General features: G+C 43.1%; 1 protein-coding gene across 2 annotated transcripts in view; it reads left to right on the top strand.

Annotated features, from left to right (window-relative positions):
• LIMD2 (LIM domain containing 2) overlaps positions 1-21,877 on the top strand; it is a 53,799-nt gene extending 31,922 nt beyond the window's left edge. The window contains exons 1-5 of one of the 2 annotated variants that reach the window (XM_060781320.2): positions 3,770-3,868; positions 5,454-5,594; positions 8,913-8,957; positions 17,046-17,185; positions 18,881-21,877. In XM_060781320.2, coding sequence (XP_060637303.1) covers positions 5,553-5,594; positions 8,913-8,957; positions 17,046-17,185; positions 18,881-19,040 — 387 coding nt within the window. In that variant the 5' untranslated portion in view covers positions 3,770-3,868; positions 5,454-5,552 and the 3' untranslated portion in view covers positions 19,041-21,877. Of the gene's footprint in view, positions 1-3,769; positions 3,869-5,453; positions 5,595-8,912; positions 8,958-17,045; positions 17,186-18,880 lie in introns of those variants that run through there. The other variant, XM_060781319.2, reaches the window with a different exon arrangement.
• Positions 21,878-22,213: the final 336 nt, after the last annotated feature.

Below are 22,213 nucleotides of genomic sequence, written 5' to 3'. Positions count from 1 at the left end.
ATGACCAATCCTTAAGATAGTTGGCAGCCAGCACTTTCTCTTCACTGTCCAAATGAGAACAAAAAGGCAGAATGACAGTTAGAACCGTTGGTCTCAGTAGCCAGCCTGAGGCAGCAGCCAATCAGAACCCCGGCCCCTGGCACACTCAACCAATTAGCTGCTGATACATCTCTGTCCAGTTAACCCACCATATCATGGCGTTCTTTTTCAAATCTTCACATGCTTGACCTTGGCAGATGTCTAGAGAAAAGAGGCAAAAATGGCAAAAGTACCCTATGTATCTTACAGAATGCTTGACTGCATTTTGAAACAATAAAATTGGACTTTTTGTACAATGAGTGTAACTGTAGGCTCCAAATAACATCTCTCATTGTCTAGAACAGGGGTTCCCAAACTTTTTGAACAGAGGGCCGGGTCACTGTCCCTCAAACTGTTGGAGGGCCGGATTATAATTCGAAAAAAAAATGAATGAATTCCTATCCACACCTCATATATCTTATTTGTACTACAAAAAACACTTTAAATAATACAATAATTAAAATGAAGAACTATTTTAACAAATATAAACTTGGCAGTTTAGAATAAATATAAACCTAGCAGTTTGAAAACATGCAAATGTGAGTAGATCAATAGATACCGCTCCGGCAGGAAGGTAACGGCGCTCCATGCAGTCATGGCGGCCACATGACCTTGGAGGTGTCTATGGACAACACCGGCTCTTTGGCTTAGAAATGGAGATGAGCAGCAGAGTCCCAGAGTCGGACATGACTGGATTTAAGCCCCCCCCCCCCCTTCTCCTGCCTCTGGAATGCAGTAAAGACGCATCCCGAAGGCAGGAGAGGCTGGGCCCATGGAGGCAGAGGGCAAAGCAGGCCCAAGCCACTTTGCCCGCCGCCTCCCCGTTTGCCCGCTGCCTCCCTCCCCCTTTGCCCACCTCTCACCCTTCTCCACAGCCCACAGGCCAGAGAGATGCCCTCGGGGGGCCGGATCCGGCCCGCGGGCCGTAGTTTGGGGACCCCTGGTCTAGAAGAACAAGCTGGAAATGGGGCCGGACTGTGACCCCATTGATGCTGCTATATAATGCTGTTTTGAAGTGACTTCCTTGAAGTGGCATCCTTGAAGTGACTGGATTGACCTTGAAGGAGCTGGGGGTGGTGACGGTCGACAGGAAACTCTGGTGTGGGCTGGTCCATGAGGTCACGAAGAGTAAAAAATGACTGAACGAATGAACAACAACACAATGCAGTTTTATCCTATATGGCAGTACAGATGGGGCCTATGCTTCATGGCAGAGCTAAGAAACAAATATGGAAAGAAGTGGGGGGTGCTGATCATGGCCCTTACTCGGCCACATTCCTTTTTACAAGACAGAGGAAAACTTAACCCTGTTTTCAATTCAGAACTGAGCCTTTGAACAAAGGCAGGGCTGTGTCCAGCTCAGTAGGTGGTGCTGGATCATTTCCATGTGGGGACTTCCAATAAATGAATGGAAAAACCAATACAGTAATTTCCTCTTTGGCCACGGAGCCAAGACCACATGCCTGTGTAATTTGGGGCCCAATGACACATTCCAGTAGAAGATCTGTCTTTAAATGTATACCTCTTTCCAAATTCATTCCCAGTTCTTCAGGCCTGCCATAATTATGTGTAAACTGAGGAGTCCAATTTGAAAAACAAAAGGGATATCCAACATCTCTTTGCACTTAATGATAACACTATGTAACACAATTTTTGTTTCTGGATTATAAATGCCGTTTCGTAATTGGTTCTGTCATAAAAATATGGAAAAAACATATCAAAACTTTGTTTTTACGGGCCATCCTGCAGCACATTTTGCTATAACTTTTCAATGAATATCTCATAAGAGCCTCAATCAATTCGACATAGTTTGTGGCAGCCACAAAAATGAAGTTTCTGGAGTATAACAACTACTTTCAAAGTAAGTATGGCATAATTAGACAGGAAATGATGTTTTCAAGACAGGAATAGGAAATTTTTCAAACTTTGCAACATCTTTCAGTGTTTTTATAAGAATGTTGCAATAAGATCATACTTATGGGGAGCAAGTTTTGTCATCTGTATAAATAAAAATGTAATGTTCGGTTGTGGGATTAACGTAACTCAAAAACTAATCATAGAATCATAGAGTTGGACGAGACCTCATGGGCCATCCAGTCCAACCCCCTGCCAAGAAGCAGGAATATCGCACTGGATGAATTGACACCAAATTTGGACACAACACACTTATCAGGGACCTTGAAGGAGCTGGGGGTGGTGACGGCCGACAGGGAGCTCTGGCGTGGGCTGGTCCATGAGATCACAAAGAGTCGGAGACGACTGAACGAATGAACAACAAACACTTATCAGGCCAACGAGTAACCATCACTCATAAAAACACTGAAAAACACAGCAGAAGAGACTTAAAAAGCCACCCCACCCCCCAAAATACATTACAAAGCATGTGTAAAACCACTTACACACACATATATACATATATGCACATATACACAAACATATACACATACATATATACACACAAAACACATATACACAGACTGGGCCACAGCAACACGAGGCAGGGGATGGCTAGTCTATATAAATAAAAATGTAATGTTCGTTTGTGGGATTAACAGAACTCAAAAACCACTGGATGAATTGACATCAAATTTGGCCACAAGACACCTAACAACCCAATGTATGTCCTTCACTCAAAAAATTGATTTTGTCATTTGGGAGGTGTAGTTGCTGGGATTTATAGTTCACCTACAATCAAAGAGCATTCTGAACTCCACCAATGATGGAATTGGGCCAAACTTAGCACAAAGGACTCCCATGAACAACAGAAAACACTAGAAGGGTTTGGTTGGCATTGACCTTGAGTTTGGGAGTTGCAGTGCTCTACATCCAGAGAGCACTGCGGACTCAAACAATGATGGATCTGGACCAAACTTGGCACAAGCACTCAACACGCCCAAATATGAACACAGATGGAGTTTGGGGCAAATAGACCTTGACATTTGGGAGTTGTGGTCACTGGGATTCACAGTTCACCTACAATCAAAGAGCATTCTGAACCCCACAAACGACAGAATTGGGGCAAACTTCCCACACAGAACCCCCATGACTAACAGAAAATACTTAAGGCCATCCAATCCAACTCCCTTCACCAGGGCAAGAAAACGTAATCAAAGTCCTCCTGACAAAGAGCCACCCAGCCATATATATATATATATATATAGAGAGAGAGAGAGAGAGAGAGAGAGAGAGAGAGAGATATGTATTGTTGAAGGCTTTCATGGCCGGAATCACTCGGTTGTTGTAGGGTTTTTTGGGCTATATGGCTGTGGTCTAGAGGCATTCTCTCCTGACGTTTCGCCTGCATCTATGACAAGCATCCTCAGAGGTAGTGAGGTCTGTTGGAACTAGGAAAAAAGGTTTATATATCTGTGGAATGACCAGGGTGAGACAAAGGACTCTTGTCTGCTGGAGCTAGGTGTGAATGTTTCAACTGACCACCTTGATTAGCATATAATGGCCTGATAGTGCCGAGCAAACTTTTGTTGAGAGGTGTTGGCACCGTTGTCAAATGGCAGAAGGTTTTGCTCGGCCCTCTCTCTTGCCCATCTGGTATCTAACCTGAGCATGTTGACCTTGTCATGGCTGGCTGTGTGAAGCCTGGGCCTCCAGTAGAGTCTGCAGGAAATAACAAGCCAACCACAGAAGGGAGCGGAAATGAATCAGAGCCATTTCTCAAGCAGCTTGAAAGCCTTCCAAAGCAGGAGCCAACACTCTGCTGTAAGAGTTCAGGTGGCAGAGAAAGGAGGCCTTGGTGCATCTCCCTTTTTTGAAGGCTGGAGCATCTTAGCAGGTATGAGAGCGGACTGTGTCCGTACTTGGGATGACAGGTACAGATGCATCTTAGCAGGCATGAGAGTGGACTGTGTCTGTACCTGGGATGACAGGTACGAACACATGTTAGCAGGTATGAGAGTGGTCTGTGTCTCGACCGAGTAGACAGGACAGCGTCCAGTGGCAATATAAGTCCAGGCAACATTGAGGTTAGATAGGATTAGAAATGAGGGGAAGTTTTTATTGCTCTGTAACTGGCCTAATTTGCATTTCTCAAACTTAGATGTGGATTACAGCAGTCCGAGAGCTTGTGTACTTCTCCAAATCTTGTGCTGAAACTCTTGGTTCCAAAATGTCTGTAAAAATGAGCACATTTTCCCCAAACTCCATCTGTGTTCATATTTGGGCGTATTGAGTGTCGCAAGGGTGTGTCAGAGGGGTCTCCAAAGATTATCAGAAAAATAGTATTTTCTGTTGGTCATGGGGGTTCTGTTTGGGAAGTTTGGTCCAATTCTATCGTTGGTGGGGTTCAGAATGCTATTTCATTGGGGGTGAACTATAAATCCTAGCAACTACAACTCCGAAGGAAGATAGATGCTTTTGAACTGTGGTGTTGGAGGAAAGTTCTGAGAGTGCCTTGGACTGCGAGAAGATCCAACCAGTCCATCCTCCAGGAAATAAAGCCCAACTGCTCATTGGAGGGAAGGATACTAGAGACAAAGTTGAAGTACTTTGGCCACATCATGAGGAGACAGGAAAGCCTGGAGAAGACAATTATGCTGGGGAAAGTAGAAGGAAAAAGGAAGAGGGGCCGACCAAGGGCAAGATGGATGGATGGCATCCTTGAAGTGACTGGACTGACCTTGAAGGAGCTGGGGGTGGTGACGGCCGACAGGGAGCTCTGGCGTGGGCTGGTCCATGAGGTCACGAAGAGTCAGAGATGACTGAACGAATGAACAACAAACAACTCCCAAATGTCAAGATCTATTTTCCTCAAAGTCCTCAGTTGTTCACATTTGGGCATATTGAGTATTCATGCCAAGTTTGGTCCAGATCCATCATTGTTTGAGTCCGCAGTGGTCTCTGGATGTAGGTGAACTACAACTCTCAAAATCAAGGTCAATGCCCACCAAACCCTTCCAATTTTTTCTGCTGGTCATGGGAGTTCTGTGTGACAACTTTGGTTCAATTCCATCATTGATGGAGTTCAGAATGCTCTTTGAACTATAAATCCCAGCAACTACAACTCCCAAATGACAAAATCATAAATTTTTTGAGTGATGGGCACTCCTTGCGTTGTGAGATGTTTTGTTGTCAAATTTGGTGTGATTTTGTTCATTGGTTCTTTTGTTTTTAAGGTACTCATTATGCACAGAGCATTTATATAATAATAATAATAATAATAATAATAATAATAATAATGAAATACAGGGTGCTCACATGCTTTTTTTCATTATTGATAGTCTTATGTGATCCCTAAAGGATAAAATAAATTATATTTATATGGATTACATTTATGGGCTGCTAGATGAATATCTGTGTGAAAATACCAAGTTAGTTTTTAGGCCCGAGAATTGGAAAATTACATTTTTTCTTCTCTACAGGTTTCAAGAGGGGCCAATTTAAGCCATACCAACAAGGAAGAATCAGCAGGTTGGAAGGACTGAAGCTACAAACGTGTGTGTGTGGGAGAACGCAAAGCTATGTTCCAAGCCAAGGGGCCAGCCAGCGCAACCTCTACTAATGTACGTATTTGAAAACAAGCATTCAAATTGAAGGGGTTGGCTCCTTCTCCTTACAAAGTAGTTTGGGGAGGAGTTAATGAATATTAATGAATATTGTTTGAATTATATAACTTAATTAATTAATTAATATAATATTAATGAATATTGCTTGAATTACATAACTTGCAGGTGGAAGGCCATCTTAGTCCCCTTATACACTGCCCTATAAAATCCAGATTTTCTGCTCTGAATTGGATTATATGGTAGCGTTGACTCATATAATCAAATTAAAAGCAAAAAATGTGGATTATCTGTTTTGATAATCTGGATTATATGGCAATGTAAAAGGAGCCTTAATCTATAACAGCCAAGTCAAGAAAGAATCCTGTGGCACTTTAAAGACTAACCAATATGTGCCAACTTTAGATTTTTTTGGCTTACAATTCACTTTTCCGATGCATGAAAAGTTATCTGTGGTTAATGAAATGTACCGTATATACTCGAGTATAAATCGACCCGAATATAAGCCGAAGCACCTGATTTTACCACAAAAAACTGGGAAAACTTATTGACTCGATTATAAGCCGAGGATGGGAAATGCAGCAGCTATGGGTCAGTTTCAAAATAAAAATAGATACCAATAAAATTATATTAATTAAGGCATCAGTAGGTTGACTGTTTATTAATATTTACATAAAAGTGTAAGATAAGACTTTCCAACTCTGACTAAACCATTATTCTAACCTTCTTCAATGTACATGTGTTTACATATCCTTCCAATAATAATAGAGTATAATAATAAATATAATAATTATAAAATATAGCTAACCTATAAATGTAATAATAGTAATAATAATAATAATAATAATAATAATAATAATAGAGTAAAATAATAAATAACCTTGACCCTAGTATAAGCCAAGGAGAGCTTTTTCAGCCTTAAAAAAGGGCTGAAAAACTAGGCTTATACTTGAGTATATACAGTTTATTCCATTTTAAATGCAGTTCAATCATACTGTGACTCTACTCTGGAGCTTTCCAAACATTTCATGTTGGTGACACACTGTTTATAAACATGCATCATTTTGTGACATAGTAATTCAAATTCACTAGCAAACTGGCGATTAAACCAAGTCCTTATAAGATATAGATACATACATACATACATACATACATACATAATAACAGCAAACTGTATGGGAACACAACCTATCTTACATTCCCCCTGAAAATGCAGGTTCGCAGCTTGGGTGTGATCCTGGACTCATCGCTGAGCCTGGAACCTCAGGTTTCGGTGGTGACCAGAGGAGCATTCGCACAGTTAAAACTTGTTTGCCAGCTGCGCTCATACCTTGGGAAGTCTGACTGGGCCACGGTAGTCCACACTCTGTTTACATCCCGTATAGACTACTGCAATACGCTCTACGTGGGGTTGTCTTTGAAGACTGTCCAGAAGCAATTGGATCAACAGACAGCAGGCAGATTACTAACAGGAGTGATGCTCAGGGAGCATACAACTCCTCTGCTGTGCCAGCTCCACTGGCTGCCAGTCTGCTACTGGGCACAATTCAAAGCCTATAAAGCCCTAAACCAGGGGTCCTCAAACTATGGTCTGCGGGCCAAACACGGCCCTCCAAGGTAATTTACCTGGCCCTCACTCAGGGTCAACCTAAGTCTGAAATGACTTGAAAGCACACAACAACAACAACAACAACAACAATCCTATCTCATCAGCCAAAAGCAGGCCCGCATTTCCCATTGAAATACTAATAAGTTTATATTTGTTAGAATTGTTCGAGCAGTTATTTGAATAGGAAGTGTAATGAATATAGGAATATGGAACAATTGGATGATGAGACTGGATCTTGATTTTAACTATGAGACGATATGAGATGTTATATGATGTTTAATTTATTGTTATAATGCTATTGTTTTAATTGTTTTTAACTGTTTTATGGTGTTTTAGGCATTGCATTTTGCTATTGTGAACCGCTCTGAGTCGCCCGAGGGCTGAGAAGAGTGGCATACAAATATAGTAAATAAATAACAGGAGATAGAATCATAGAGTTGGAAGAGACCTCATGGGCCATTGAGTCCAACTCTCTGCCAAGAAGCAGGAAAATTGCATTCAAAGCACCCCCAACAGATGGCCATCCAGTCTCTGTTTAAAAGCTTCCAAAGAAGGAGCCTCCACCACACTCCGGGGCAGAGAGTTCCACTGCTGAACGGTTCTCACAGTCAGGAAGTTCTTCCTAATGTTCAGATGGAATCTCCTTTCTTGTAGTTTGAAGCCATTGTTCCACATCCTAGTCTCCAGGGCAGCAGAAAACAAGCTTGCTCCCTCCAACCTATGACTTCCCCTCACATATTTATACATGGCTATCATGTCTCCGGAGCCCCCGGTGGCACAGTGGGTTAAAGCCCTGTGATGGCAGGACTGAAGACCGACAGGTCGCAGGTTTGAATCCGGGGAGAGGCTGATGAGCTCCCTCTATAAGCTCAGCTCCTCATGCGGGGATATGAGAGAAGCCTCCCACAAGGATGATAAAACATCAAAATCATCTGGGCATCCCCTGGGCAACGTCCTTGCAGACGGCCAATTCTCTCACAACAGAATGCTCCTGACATGACCAAAATCATGTCTCCTCTCAGCCTTCTCTTCTTCAGGCTACACATGGCCAGCTCTTTAAGCCACTCCTCGTAGCACTTGTTCTCCAGACCCTTGATCATTTTCGTGCCCTCCTCTGGACACCTTCCAGCTTGTCAATATCTCCCTTCTATTGTGGTGCCCAGAATTGGACACAATATTCCAGATGTGGTCTAACTAAGGCAGAATAGAGGGGTAGCATGACTTCCCTGGATCTAGACACTATACTCCTATTGATGAAGGCCAAAATCCCATTTGCGTTCGGACAGGTAGTCTGGGCCAGAACCGTTTAGGGCTTTAGAGGTTAAAACCAGCACTCTGAATTGTGCTCGGAAGCAGACCGGCAGCCAGTAGAGCTGGCGTAACAGAGGAGTTGTGTACTCCCTATACCAGTGGTTCTCAACCTGTGGGTCCCCAGATGTTTTGGCCTTCAACTCCCAGAAATCCAAACAGCTGGTAAACTGGCTGGGATTTCTGGGAGTTGTAGGCCAAAACACCTGGGGACCCACAGGTTGAGAACCACTGCCCTATATGCTGCTCCGGTGAGCAACCTGGGTGCCGACTGCTTCCGGGCAGTCTTCAAAAGCAGCCCCATGTAGAGTGCATTGCAGTAGTCTGTTCAGGATATAACAAGAGCGTGGACACCGTGGCCATGAAAATTACTTCTCATTTTTCTTCTTCTTCCCTTTTAGGAGGCAAAAAGCAACTCAGGGGCATCCACTGTGCAGAGATCCAAGGTAATTTGCCTTCCCATTTTTGTCCTTTCTGGTATTATTTATTTGTACTAAATATGAGTTGCAAGTAATATACATTGTCTACAGATGGGGGTTTCTGTGTTCTGTTGCTATATCATTGTTTTTATTCACAGAGAGATAATAAGAAAAAAAAGGGGGATTCTTAATCTCTCAATAACACCGACTAATCAAACAAATCTGATCAACAGAGATGTATACGCAGGGCTTAATATAAGCCAGAGCAAAGCACCAAAATTGCATTTCACTGGGTAGGTGCAGCTACAGATATAGCAGCCCTATGGAAAATCAGGTGGAATGGCAGGATTCAATAGGATATGGTAATTCTCAAGTACAACTTCGATAGAATAGCTAGCAAAGGGCATGTTAAGGTTACATGGCCTTGCATCTTTGAAAGCCAGTAGAAAATTTACCTGCAGAATCAAGCAGAAACATATATTAAATATTTATTCTCTGTCAATAATTGGTTTTAACAACAATGTAACACTCTTCTTTTTCCCTCTTGTCTGTTATTTCCCTTCTGTGATAATTGAACTAAAGAAATATTAAAAGCATTTGGGATTTAATAACTTTGCACACTAGCTACACATGCCCGAGTATGTTTCTGGGATGGGAAAATATCATGGAAGTTGATATTTATTTATTTATTTATTTACTTACTTACTGTAATTGTATACCCCCTTTCTCAGCCTTTTGGTGACTCAAGGCGGTTTACAGGCAACAAGTCATATACATAATATTGAAATGAACATAAAAACATTAAATACAATATAAAACCACAACAGAAATAATAAGCAACAGCCAGGAGACAGGTGTTTTAAAAGTCTCTTCCTCAGTCCCCTTCCTCCTCTTAGCTGGCTTTGGGGGTGGGGGGGGGGGGGAGAATAGCAGCAGGATTTCCTCCTTCACCTCCTGAGGTGGCAGGCAGATGTAATAAGCAACAGCCAGGAGACAGTTGTTTTTGAAGTCTCTTCCTCAGACCCCTTCCTCCTCTTAGCTGGCTTGGGAGGAGGAGAGTAGCAGCAGGATTTTCTCTTTCTCCTTCTGAGGTGGCGGGCAGATGTAGTAAGCAACAGCTAGGAGACAGGTGTTTTAAAAGTCTCTTCCTCAGTCCCCTTTGTCCTCTTAGCTGGCTTGGGAGGGGGAGAATAGCAGCAGAATTTCCTCCTTCTCCTCCTGAGGTGGCAGGCAGATGTAGTAAGCAACAGCTAGGAGACAGGTGTTTTAAAGACTCTTCCTCAGTCCCCTTTGTCCTCTTAGCTGGCTTGGGAGGGGGAGAATAGCAGCAGGATTTCCTCCTTCTCCTTCTGAGGTGGCAGGCAGATGTAGTAAGCAACAGCCAGGAGACAGTTGTTTTTAAAGTTTCTTCCTCAGTCTCCTTCCTCCTCTTAGCTGGCTTGGGAGGAGGAGAGTAGCAGTAGAATTTTCTCTTTCTCCTTCTGAGGTGGCAGGCAGATGTAGTAAGCAACAGCCAGGAGACAGGTGTTTTTAAAGACTCTTCCTCAGTCCCCTTCCTCCTCTTAGCTGGCTTGGGAGGGGGAGAGTAGCAGCAGGATTTCCTCCTTCTCCTCCTGAGGTGGCAGGCAGATGTAGTAAGCAATAGCTAGGAGACAGGTGTTTTTAAAGACTCTTCCTCAGTCCCCTTTGTCCTATTAGCTGGCTTGGGAGGGGGAGAATAGCAGCAGGATTTCCTCCTTCTCCTTCTGAGGTGGCAGGCAGATGTAGTAAGCAACAGCCAGGAGACAGTTGTTTTTAAAGTCTCTTCCTCAGTCCCTTTCCTCCTCTTAGCTGGCTTGGGAGGAGGAGAGTAGCAGTAGAATTTTCTCTTTCTCCTTCTGAGGTGGCAGGCAGATGTAGTAAGCAACAGCCAGGAGACAGGTGTTTTTAAAGACTCTTCCTCAGTCCCCTTCCTCCTCTTAGCTGGCTTGGGAGGGGGAGAGTAGCAGCAGGATTTCCTCCTTCTCCTCCTGAGGTGGCAGGCAGATGTAGTAAGCAATAGCTAGGAGACAGGTGTTTTAAAGACTCTTCCTCAGTCCCCTTTGTCCTATTAGCTGGCTTGGGAGGGGGAGAATAGCAGCAGGATTTCCTCCTTCTCCTTCTGAGGTGGCAGGCAGATGTAGTAAGCAACAGCCAGGAGACAGTTGTTTTTAAAGTCTCTTCCTCAGTCCCTTTCCTCCTCTTAGCTGGCTTGGGAGGAGGAGAGTAGCAGTAGGATTTTCTCTTTCTCCTTCTGAGGTGGCAGGCAGATGTAGTAAGCAACAGCCAGGAGACAGTTGTTTTTAAAGACTCTTCCTCAGACCCCTTCCTCCTCTTAGCTGGCATGTGGGGGGGGGGGGGGAGTAGTGTTGTTTATAGTAAGTGACCCATTCCTTTGCCCGAGAAAACAGCTTTTCTAGGGACTCCAAATGACTCTCTTTCTTGAAATAGGACTGATTATAGATTAGTGACTGATTTAACAGAAGGAAGCCAATTAACAGTTTTCATTGGCGGGAGGTAATCTGCGCTATTTAATCTAGTTGTTCATAAACAATGTACTGTTGAAATGGGCATCAATATTACAATGTATGTGGATGCACCAAAGCCAAAAAAAGAAAAGAAAAAAAAAAGATCTTTTTCAGGCTGGGTCAGTAGGCACCAAATAGCAGAGACAGTTCTAGATAAATAAAAAAAACCCAAAAACGATGCCATCCCCATTTTACAACTAAACTGATGAGTCTGAGGCCCCTTCTACACTGTCAAATAAAATCCAGATTGTCTACTTCGAACTGGATTATATGGCAGTGTAGAAGGGGCCAGAATAAACAGTAACTAATCAGGGAAGATCTTGGGATTTGTGATGATGTTGTTGTGTGCCTTCAAGTCCTTTCTTGCAGATACAAGATCTAAAATATGTGGGGCAGCTGTGACAGGATACATTCCATAGTAGGGATCATATGGAAAGTGTTAAAAATCTATTATGGCGGTATCCTGCTTAACTGCTGTTGTCTACAGCTCTGACTTCCTCCTCTCAAAATTGAGGTTATACATCTGGAAGGAGTGTTGAATGGGGCAAAAGGATCTGGAGGTCGCTATGAGTACATGCTCAGACATTTGGGGTTTTTTTTTACGTTAGAAAGATTACAGCTAAGGAGAGAGTATGCATTCTGCCATGAAAGTGGATAGGTAAAGAGAGGCTCCATACTGCTGGCACCCAATGAAACTGTTAGTAGAGTCATGGTGGCACAATTGGTTAAACCCTTGTGCCAGTAGGACTGAAGACTGACAGGTCAGAGGTTCAAATCCAGAGATGAGCTCCCTCTGTCAGCTCCAGCTCCCAATGGGGGACATGGGAGAAGCCTCCCACAAGGGTGGTAAAACATCAAAAACAACTGGGCGTCCCCTGGGCAACGTCCTTGCAGATGGTGAATTCTCTCACACCAGAAGCAATGTGCAGTTTCTCAAGTTGCTCCTGACGCACACATATACACACAAAGCAACCGGATTTAAAGTTGATTCATTCTCTAGTGTGATGAGGTCCAGAGTCACACTGGAGGATCTAAATCAAGGTTGTCAAACTCATTTTCGTTGAGGGCTACATCAGCCTTATGGTTTTCTTCAAGGGGGAGTTGAATCCATGGACAGAGAATCCATGGGTACAGAGGGCCAACTCTAATTTACTGGTCAGTGCTCTTTAGTTTTGACCAATTTGGCTCTCCAAATGTTATTGAACAACAACCCTCATCACTTTTGATTATTCACCATGTGGACTAAGGATCATGGGAATTGCAACCCAACAGCACTTCTGGCTCTGAGGTTGGGGAAAAGTTAAAGGACATTTGAAAGTCAGAGATCATATCCACAAGCCTTGTATCTAAATTCAAATCCCAGACTACAACTACAACTACCAACTACAGCTTTCCAGATGTTACTATATCCGAACTCCCATCAGCTCTAGTTATGATGTCAAATGATAGGAATGCAGGAGTTGTAGTCCAGCACCTGGAGGGCCACAAAAAATGACAGGGTGGGCTGGATTTGGCCAATGGGCCTTGAATTTGACACATGTGATCTAAAAATTTCCAGATGGAACATTTTAAATCAGTGGTGCTCAATCTGTGGGTCTCCAGGTATTTTGGTCTACAACTCTCTAAAATTCCAGCCAGTTTACCAGCTGTTGTGATTTCTGGGAGTTGAAGGCCAAAACATTTGGGGACCCACAGGTTGAGAATCCCTGTTTCAAATCAAATATGTGAATAATTAATGCAAAAGTGGAAGGTATTTACTTTGTACCTCTGAATGCCAAATGTTGGGTGGCAATAACATAGTGAGGGAAGAGAGGACGTTGCCTTCAAATTGAAGCTTGGTGGAATAGCTTATTTTCGACTTGTTGTTCAATCGTTCAGTCATTTCCTACTCTTCGTGACCTCATGGATCAGCCCACGCTAAAGCTCCTTGTCGGCTGTCATCACTCCCAGCTCCTTCAAGGTTAATCCAGTTACTTCAAGGATGCCATCTTGCCCTTGGTCGGCCCCTCTTCCATTTTCCTTCCATTTCCTCCAGCATCATTGTCTTCTCTAACCTTTCCTTTCTACTCATGATGCGGCCAAAGTACTTCATCTTTGCCTCTTAATATCCTTCCCTCTAATGACTACACTTCAAGAAAACCTTGGGCAGCATGACCACTTCCTAGTTGACTTCTGTTTTGCCACTGTTTTAACCAACCTATTTCGCTAGATGGGTATTTTGTTTTTTCTTGGGTTCTATAGTCTCATTTTATTCATCTCCTAGGCAGCTCATTGTTTCAAAATATATTAGAGAACTAGCTGTACCCGCCATACGTTGCTGTGGCCAACCTTCCCTGCCTCTTTCTCTCCTTTTTTCTCTCTTTCCTTCCTTCCTTCCCTCTTTTCCTTTCCCTTCTTCTTTCTTCCTTCTCTACCTGTTTCTTTCCCCCCTTCCTTTGCTCTTTGGTTCCATCTTTCCTTGTCTCCTTCCTTCCCTCCCTCTTTCTCCCTTTCGCTCCTTCTCTCCTTCCTTCCCTCTCTCTTTTCTTCCTTCTTTCACTTTATTTCCTTCTCTCCTTTCTTCCTTCTCTACCTTTCCTTCCTTCCTTCCTTCCTTCCTTCCTTCCTTCCTTCTCTCCTTCCCTATTTCTCTCCTTCCTTCCTTCCCTCCTTCCCTATTTCTCTCCTTCCTTCCTTCCTTCCTTCCTTCCTTCCTTCCTTCCTTCCTTCCTTCCTTCCTTCCTTCCTTCCTTCCCCCTTTCTGTGTATGTGTTTTGTGTGTGTATATATGCATATATGTATGTATATAATATGTGTGTATATATTTGCGTATATGTGTATATATGTGGTTTTGCGCATGCGTTGTAATGTATTTTTTTGTCTTTTAAAGTCTAATCTGCTGTGTTTTTTGATATTTTATGTGTGATGGTCACTCATTGGCTTGATAGGTGTCTTATGTCCAAATTTGGTGTCAATTCGTCCAGTGGTTTTTGAGTGACTTTAATCCCACAAACGAACATTACTTTATTATTTATATAGACTAGCCGTCCCCTGCCACGCGTTGCTGTGGCCCACATGGGGGTTCTGTGTGGGAGGTATGGCCCAATTCTATCGTTGGTGGGGTTCATAATGCTCTGTGATTGTAGGTGAACTATAAATCCCAGCAATTACAACTCCCAAATGTCAAGATTCTATTTTCCCCAAACTCCACTAGTGTTCACATTTGGCCATATTGAGTCTTTGTGTAGAGTTTGGTCCAGATCCATCATTGTTTGTGTCCACAATGATCTCTGGATGTAGGAGAACTACAACTCCAAAACCGAAGGACACTGCCCACAAAATCCTTCCAGTATTTTCTGTTGGTCATGGGAGAACTGTCTTCCAAGTTTGGTTCAATTCCATCGTTGGTGGGGTTCAGAATGCTCTTTGATTGTAGGTGAATTATAAATCCCAGCAACTACAACTCCCAAATGACAAAATCAATTTTTTGAGTGATGGTCATTCCTTGGGTTAGTAGGTGTCTTGTGTCCAAATTTGGTGTCAGTTTGTCCAGTGGTTTTTGAGCTATGTTAATCCTACAAACGAACATTACTTTTTTATTTATATAGATTATCCACTCTTGTGATCTGAGTCCTAGACAAATCCCTTCTACTCCTGTGAAGGTTATTAGAGCCATACAACCCCTTTTGCCTGAGCATTACCGTCCCCGTCCCCCCACCTCCGGTAGAAAACAAGAAATTCTATCGAATTCAGCATTTGTGGAATTTATTAGGTCAATTCAAATCCTTTTGATCATGCATCAAAGCAGGGGAAATGGTTATTGATTTTTTCACCATTCTTTAGAATTTCGAATGCACTTTAAAGTACATAAATTCCTTTACAGCTTGTACCTTAGTTGCTGACTTGGTCTAATCTTTAAATGTTTTTTCATCTATTTATAGTTCTTTTCTAAGTAAATAGCTCTACATATACCTTCAGGTCATATTTCTATATCCTGTTGTTTGCGTAATTTTGTTTATGGATCTTCAAAGAACAGCTGTCATATGGATGTGACAGTCACCCCGGCAAAATCGTTCCGCTCCAGGGACACACTCGGCGACTTCTGTGATCTTTCCTCCATTTTCTCTTTCAAACTCAGCTTGGGGCCACGGGAGGCATGGGGAGAGAAAATGTTTTCCACTTTAAAGATCACTAAATCATCCTCTCCAAGGGCTAAACTAGGCAAAACATAAACATAAACGCCTTCCATGTTATCTCTTAATATTTTGGCAAAAATAATAATAATCAGTGGGAGAGATCGGGAAAGGGAGAATCTCGAACAGAGAAGGGAGAGATGCTGAAATCTTGAATGAAAACTATTGAACCCTTTTCTGTGCAACAACCTCAATGAAAATCACCTGCCTTCAAAAACTTGTTTCTCCCAAGACAGCTTTTTTTTGCTGTCACAGGTTATCTCTGTATAATGAACTTTTTTTTTACCTTCCATCAGAGAGAAATCATATAACTCTACAGGAATTCATCCTCAAAAAAGTTGCCGTATATTGACAAAGTAGAAAGAACAGAATCAGCTAAAATGGCATGATCTAAATGAGTCTTTTGCTGGAGCCTAGCACACTCTGCCTTTGCTTCTTCAGTGTGCATTCATGTCTTACGAGGGTTGAATGAAAAGTAATGCCTCCACTTTTGTTACTTGGGTTTGGATAGGAATATTTTAATAAATCAAACGCAGAAATAATCCTTAGAATGCATTGACGAAGGCTTTCATGGCCGGAATTACTGGGTTGTTGTAGGTTTTTTCGGGCTATGTGGCCATGTTCTAGAGGCATTCTCTCCTGACGTTTCGCCTGCATCTATGGCAAGCATCCTCAGAGGTGGTGAGGTCTGTTGGAACTAGAAAAATTACTTTATATATCTGTAGAATGACCAGGGTGGGACAAAGAACTCTTGTCTGTTGGAGCTAGGTGTGAATGTTTCAACTGACCACCTTGATTAGCATTTGATGGCCTGGCAGGAATTTTAAAGTTTAAAAAACTTTAAAATTACGACAGCAAAACAACAGAGAGGAAACAATCAGGGACATCTAATCACCTCTCAACAAAAGATTGCCCCAGGCACTAACAAGCCACACCAACCAACTGCCAGTCCATCAAATGCTAATCAAGGTGGTCAGTTGAAACATTCACAACTAGCTCCATCAGACAAGAGTTCTTTGTCCCACCCTGATGATTTACTAGCTGTGCTAAACCACTTTTCAGAGTGTATTTCTTCACTTTGGCATGGCCACATGTCATATATGGATTTGAGCATAGGAGCACAAAAGCAGTTTAAAACCCCAGGGGTTGAGAAGGGCAGGGTAAAAGTGTTCGAAATACATTTCTTGATAAAATGAAGCCATTTGCTATAGCTATACATTAGGCCACTCAATATGGCTGTATGTGATTATTTTACCTAGCCTTTGCTGCTGTGTGACAGTGGCAGGTGTAGGGTTTGTTTCAGGAGAAACATGTGTACTATCTATATGGCAACAGTATATGGTATGTAGAATTGTTGCTTCTGAACTGTCACCTCTGTTGTATTTTGCTGTTGTCAGTCATTCAGCTTGAAGGCTCAAGTGAAGGAGACCTGCAGCGCCTGCCAGAAAACCGTCTACCCCATGGAGCGCCTGGTGGCTGATAAATTTGTCTTCCATAATTCCTGCTTTTGCTGCAAGCACTGCCGCGCCAAGCTAAGGTGAGAAAAAAACTTTAGAGTGGGAGGTGGAGTGGGGGATAAAGGTAAGAGGACATGTGGGGAGAGGGCATTAGGTACCCATTTCCCCACTGTTAGGGCTAGGCATAGGTTCTAGAATCATAGAATCATAGAATCCAAGAGTTGGAAGAGACCTCATGGGCCATCCAGTTCAACTCTTTGATTCTATGATTCTTATGGACAGCAGCTCCCCATTTTTCATCATTGGTTATGCTAGCTAGGATAGTTGGATGCTGTAGTCGAGCACTATCTGGGGACTATGCTTTAGCCATCCCTACCCTAGTTTTTCTCTGGCCTTGATAGCAGGTATACCAATGGCTATGGGTGGCATGCTGGGGAAAATGGAAGGAAAAGGGAAGAGGGGCAGACCAAGTGCAAGATAGATGGATGGGATCCTTGAAGTGACTGGATTGACCTTGAAGGAGCTGGGGGTGGTGACGGCCAACAGGGAGCTCTGGCGTGGGATGGTCCATGTGGTCACAAAGAGTTGGAAACGACTGAACAAAAAATGGATGGTTAGATCACACCTGGAGTATTGTGTCCAATTCTGGGTACCACAATTGAAGAGAGATATTGACAAACTGGAATGCGTCCAGAGGAGGGCGACTAAAATGATCAAGGGTCTGAAGAACAAGCCCTATGAGGAGCGGCTTAAAGAGCTGGGCATGTTTAGCCTGAAGAAGAGAAGGCTGAGAGGAGACATGATAGCCATGTATAAATACACTTGGCAACAATTCGATGCCATACATACAACCAACAACAATATAACCACAATTTAAATCAATGGATAAAATATTATGTTAAAACACTAAAAACATTTTGTCAAAACCATAAACGTATTCCAGTTCAATTCTGTATTTTGACAAGACCATAAAGCCATTCTAGTTCAATTCCATAACCAAAGTGCTGCTATGTCTGTTGGCCAAAGGCCTGGTCCCAGAACCATGATTTCAGTTTTTTCCTGAAAGACAGGAGGGAAGAGGCTGACCTGATTTCGCTGGGGAGCGAGTTCCATAGGCGGGGGGCCACCACCGAGAAGGCCCTGTCTCTCGTCCCCGCCAAACACATTTGCGAAGCTGGAAGAGCTGAGAGCAGGGCCTCCCCGGATTATCTTAGGTTGCGAGGTGGGACTTAGAGGGAGACATGTTCAGACAAGTAAGCTGGGCCGGAGCCAGGTAGGGCTTTATAGGTCAAGACCACCACTTGTGCTCGGAAGTGGACCGGCAGCCAGTGGAGCTGACATAACGGGGGTGGTATGCTCCCTGTATGTTGCACCAGTTAGCAATCTGGCTGCCGCCCGTTGGACTAGTTGGAGTTTCCAAACAGTCTTCGAAGGCAACCCCACACTGGTGCACAGGTTTTAATTGTGCGAAAGCTCCCCTGGCCACCGCCGAAACCTGGGGTTCCAGGCTCAGCGATGAATCCAGGATCACTCCCAAGCTGGATCAGACACGTTACTGGTACATTCTGGAAGTATAAGTTCTGTTACCAACTTCATTCATGTGGTGGATAGGAATGATGATCAGTGAGGTTGAGGGGAACCATACTGCAAGCTTGAGGTGATACAACCAGGGATCTTTCCTGTATGGTACAGCACTTGTCCTCCACATTTAAGGAGAACTACATGTCTTTAGACCCTTCCCAGTGGATTCTAACATGTCTCTTCCTTCTTTTCAGCTTGGGAAGTTATGCCGCTCTCCATGGTGAATTCTACTGCAAACCACACTTCCAACAGCTGTTCAAGAGCAAAGGCAACTATGACGAGGGTTTCGGCCGCAAGCAGCACAAGCAACTCTGGCTGCAGAAAGACGTGGAGAATGGGACTGATACAGCATGACCCATGGGCTCCCTTTTCCCCACATTGAGAGCCTTGATATGGGGATGAGCCGAGCTGATGGAAAAGTCATAGTCCTTGCGAGGGTAGCTGAGGGCAGGCAAGGCAAAGCAGGAATACAGGATGGGTTTTCTGGTTTTCATGGTTTTCTGTTGCTTTTGTATCTGGGCTTAGAGAGGATCCAAGAACCCTGGAAACAGCCCACATGGTGCTAGGAGTGGAGATCCTATGCAACTCTTATAAGTACAAAACCACTGCCTTGGTGGGGGCACATACTAGTGATGCAAGAAACATACTGGGACTATTATATCGACCCTTTCTTGGGACAGACTATCTACAACTGTGATTCAACCTCTGGTACTAGTTGTTGACCCAAAATCCATCCTTATTGTGCTTTGTCCTCTATCACAAAACATACAGAACATCATATTCTCCACGTATATACCCTTTAAGCAACCTACAGTCCCCAAAGAATAGCCTAGATTTGGGGGAATTGCCAAGGTACTATTTTCTTTACCCTTGAACCTTCGGCCAAAGAGGTCTTTCCAGCAGCCTTTGGGGTAAGGTACAGTGAATTTTGACCATTAATTTGGTCAAAATTGTTTTCAGTTTCTCCCTTTTAATCTAAAATATTAGGCCAGATTAGGTGAAGGAAGTGATACACTTTACCCCAGAGATCACATATAGTGGCCTTTAGGGGTAAACTGTGTATACTTGCTTTGGATGTCCTAAATAAGTGTGTGATGAGAACATGTGTGCTTCTTTAGAAGGTCCAAAGCGGAGGTTTTTCCTTAGATTCTTCACTCTACAGCAGTGGTTCTCAACCTTCCTAATGCCGCGACCCCTTAGTACAGTTCCCCATGTTGTGGTGACCCCCAACCATAACATTATTTTCCTTGCTACTTCATAACTGTCATTTTGCCACTGTTATGAATCGTAATGTAAATATCTGATATGCAGGATGGATTTTCATTCACTGGACCAAGTTTGGCCCAAATACCCGATACGCCCAAATTTGAATACTGGTGGGGTTGGGGGAATTGAATTTGTCATTTGGGAGTTGTTGCTGCTGGGATTTATAGTTCACCTACAATCAAAGAGTATTCTGAAGTTCACCAACGATGGAATTGAACCAAACTTGGCACACAGAACTCCCATGACCAAGAGGAAATACTGGGAGGGTATGGTGGACATTGACCTTGAAATTTTGGAATTGTAGTTCACCTACATCCAGAGAGCACTGTGGATTCAAACAATGATGAATCTGGACTAAACTTGGCGTTCCCCAAATGTGAACACTGGTGGAATTTGGGGAAAACAGACCTCAGCATTTGGGAATTGTAGTTGCTGGGATTTATAGTTCACCCACAATGAAATAGCATTCTGAATTTTTGGAGTTGTAATTCACCTACATGCAGAGAGCACTGTGGATTCAAACAATGATGAATCTAGACTAAACTTGGCACAAATACCCAATATCCCCAAATGTGAACACTGGTGGAATTTGGGGGAAATAGACCTCAGCATTTGGGAGTTGTAGTTGTTGGGATTTATAGTTCACCCACAATGAAATAGCATTCTGAACATCACCAACGATAGAATTGGACCAAACTTCCCACACAGAACCCCCATGACCAACAGAAAATACTATGTTTTGTGATGGTCTTTGGCGACCCCTCTGACACCCCCTCGCGACCCCCACAGGGGTCCCGACCCCCAGGTTGAGAAACACTGCTCTACAGTTATAACGTTACGATGCCACTTCTAACTGCCATGACAACATCCTATGGAATCCAGGGATTTGCTGCTTAGGGATGAGTACAGTATTTATAATTCTCTGCCAGAGACCTCTAAGATCTCACCATATTGCAAACTCCAGGATTTCACAATAATAAAAATAAAAATAAACTTTATTTATACCCTGCCACCATCTCCCCAGTGGGGACTCGGAGCGGCTTACATGAGGCCAAGCCCGAACAACAAATTACGATAAAAATAAAACCAAAACACAACCGAAAATGCAAACAGTAAACAGCAACATCATAATAAAATAAATCATGTAAATACATAACAATATAAAGTTACAATAGACGCAATCACAATGACAATGGGCGGGCTGCATGTAATGATTAAAAGAGAGATTAATTAAAACTAATTTAAAATTTGGGCGAGATAAAAAGAGACAGATTATTTGCGGAGGAGAGCTCATTATAGCGGGGGTTGAGGAATCAAGCTTTCCCACAGATGGGGGACGACATATACTCCAATGACAGAACGTTGAGGCTAAGCAATAGTGTGGGATTGTATACCTAGTCTCCAAAGGCGCAGCGGAAGATCCGGGTTTTAAGATCCTTTTTAAAGGTTTCTAGGGTAGGGACTTTCCTAATTTCTCCAGGTAGTGAGTTCCAAAGTTGGGGGGACACAGAGGAGAAAGCTCTCTCCCTTGTGCATAGGATGTTCCCTTGCCATTAAAATGGAACCATAGTGCTGTAACTGCGTAGTTTGAAAGTTTTCTTATGGTTAAAGATAAGGAACATTCCTGGAATTGGGGTGGTGGGTGGGTGGGAATTGTTACAAAAGTGACTGAAATATGCATGCCAGTCCAGTTTGAACACAAGGTTCACTTGGGTCACAAAATGAGATCCCAAACCATGTACCCTGGTTTTCATCAGCTCTGTTCAGCCCATTCAGCCTTAAATCTTGGGGGAAAACATTCATTGTCTATCTTTTATATTTGCCTTTTTCGGTGGTATGTGGTAAGCTGAAGCACAAACTCATGGTGTTGTGTCCGGAGTTGCGCTGTCTGCTGTTTTATTTTTGTAATATAAGTTTTCTGAGTCTTTCTCGTTTCATGTCATTTTATGAAAAGGCTTGACAGGGGAGATGAATTTACAATTTGACTTCTGATACTTGGAAAAACCTTCCTACTAAAGCAACTGCTGGTGTTCATTCTGACTGAAAGCACAGGACAGCCAACACTGGATGTATCTATTTTGCAGAATCATAGAATTTTGATTTAATTTTAACTGTCATGGCTCCATCTTATGGACATTTGGGATGAGCGGTTTGGTCAGGCACACAGGTCTCGGCCAGTGATTTTTAAACAAATCTACAATTGGTTCGATTACGGGGAGCGGCGTGAGCTTCCGCTGTCAGTCCTAGCTTCTGCCAACCTA

This window comes from Anolis sagrei, chromosome 6 (assembly GCF_037176765.1).
Source record: "Anolis sagrei isolate rAnoSag1 chromosome 6, rAnoSag1.mat, whole genome shotgun sequence".
Classification (NCBI taxonomy): domain Eukaryota; kingdom Metazoa; phylum Chordata; class Lepidosauria; order Squamata; family Dactyloidae; genus Anolis; species Anolis sagrei.
The sequence above is the reverse complement of the archived record's forward strand: the minus strand, read 5'-3'. Positions and strand labels throughout refer to the sequence as shown.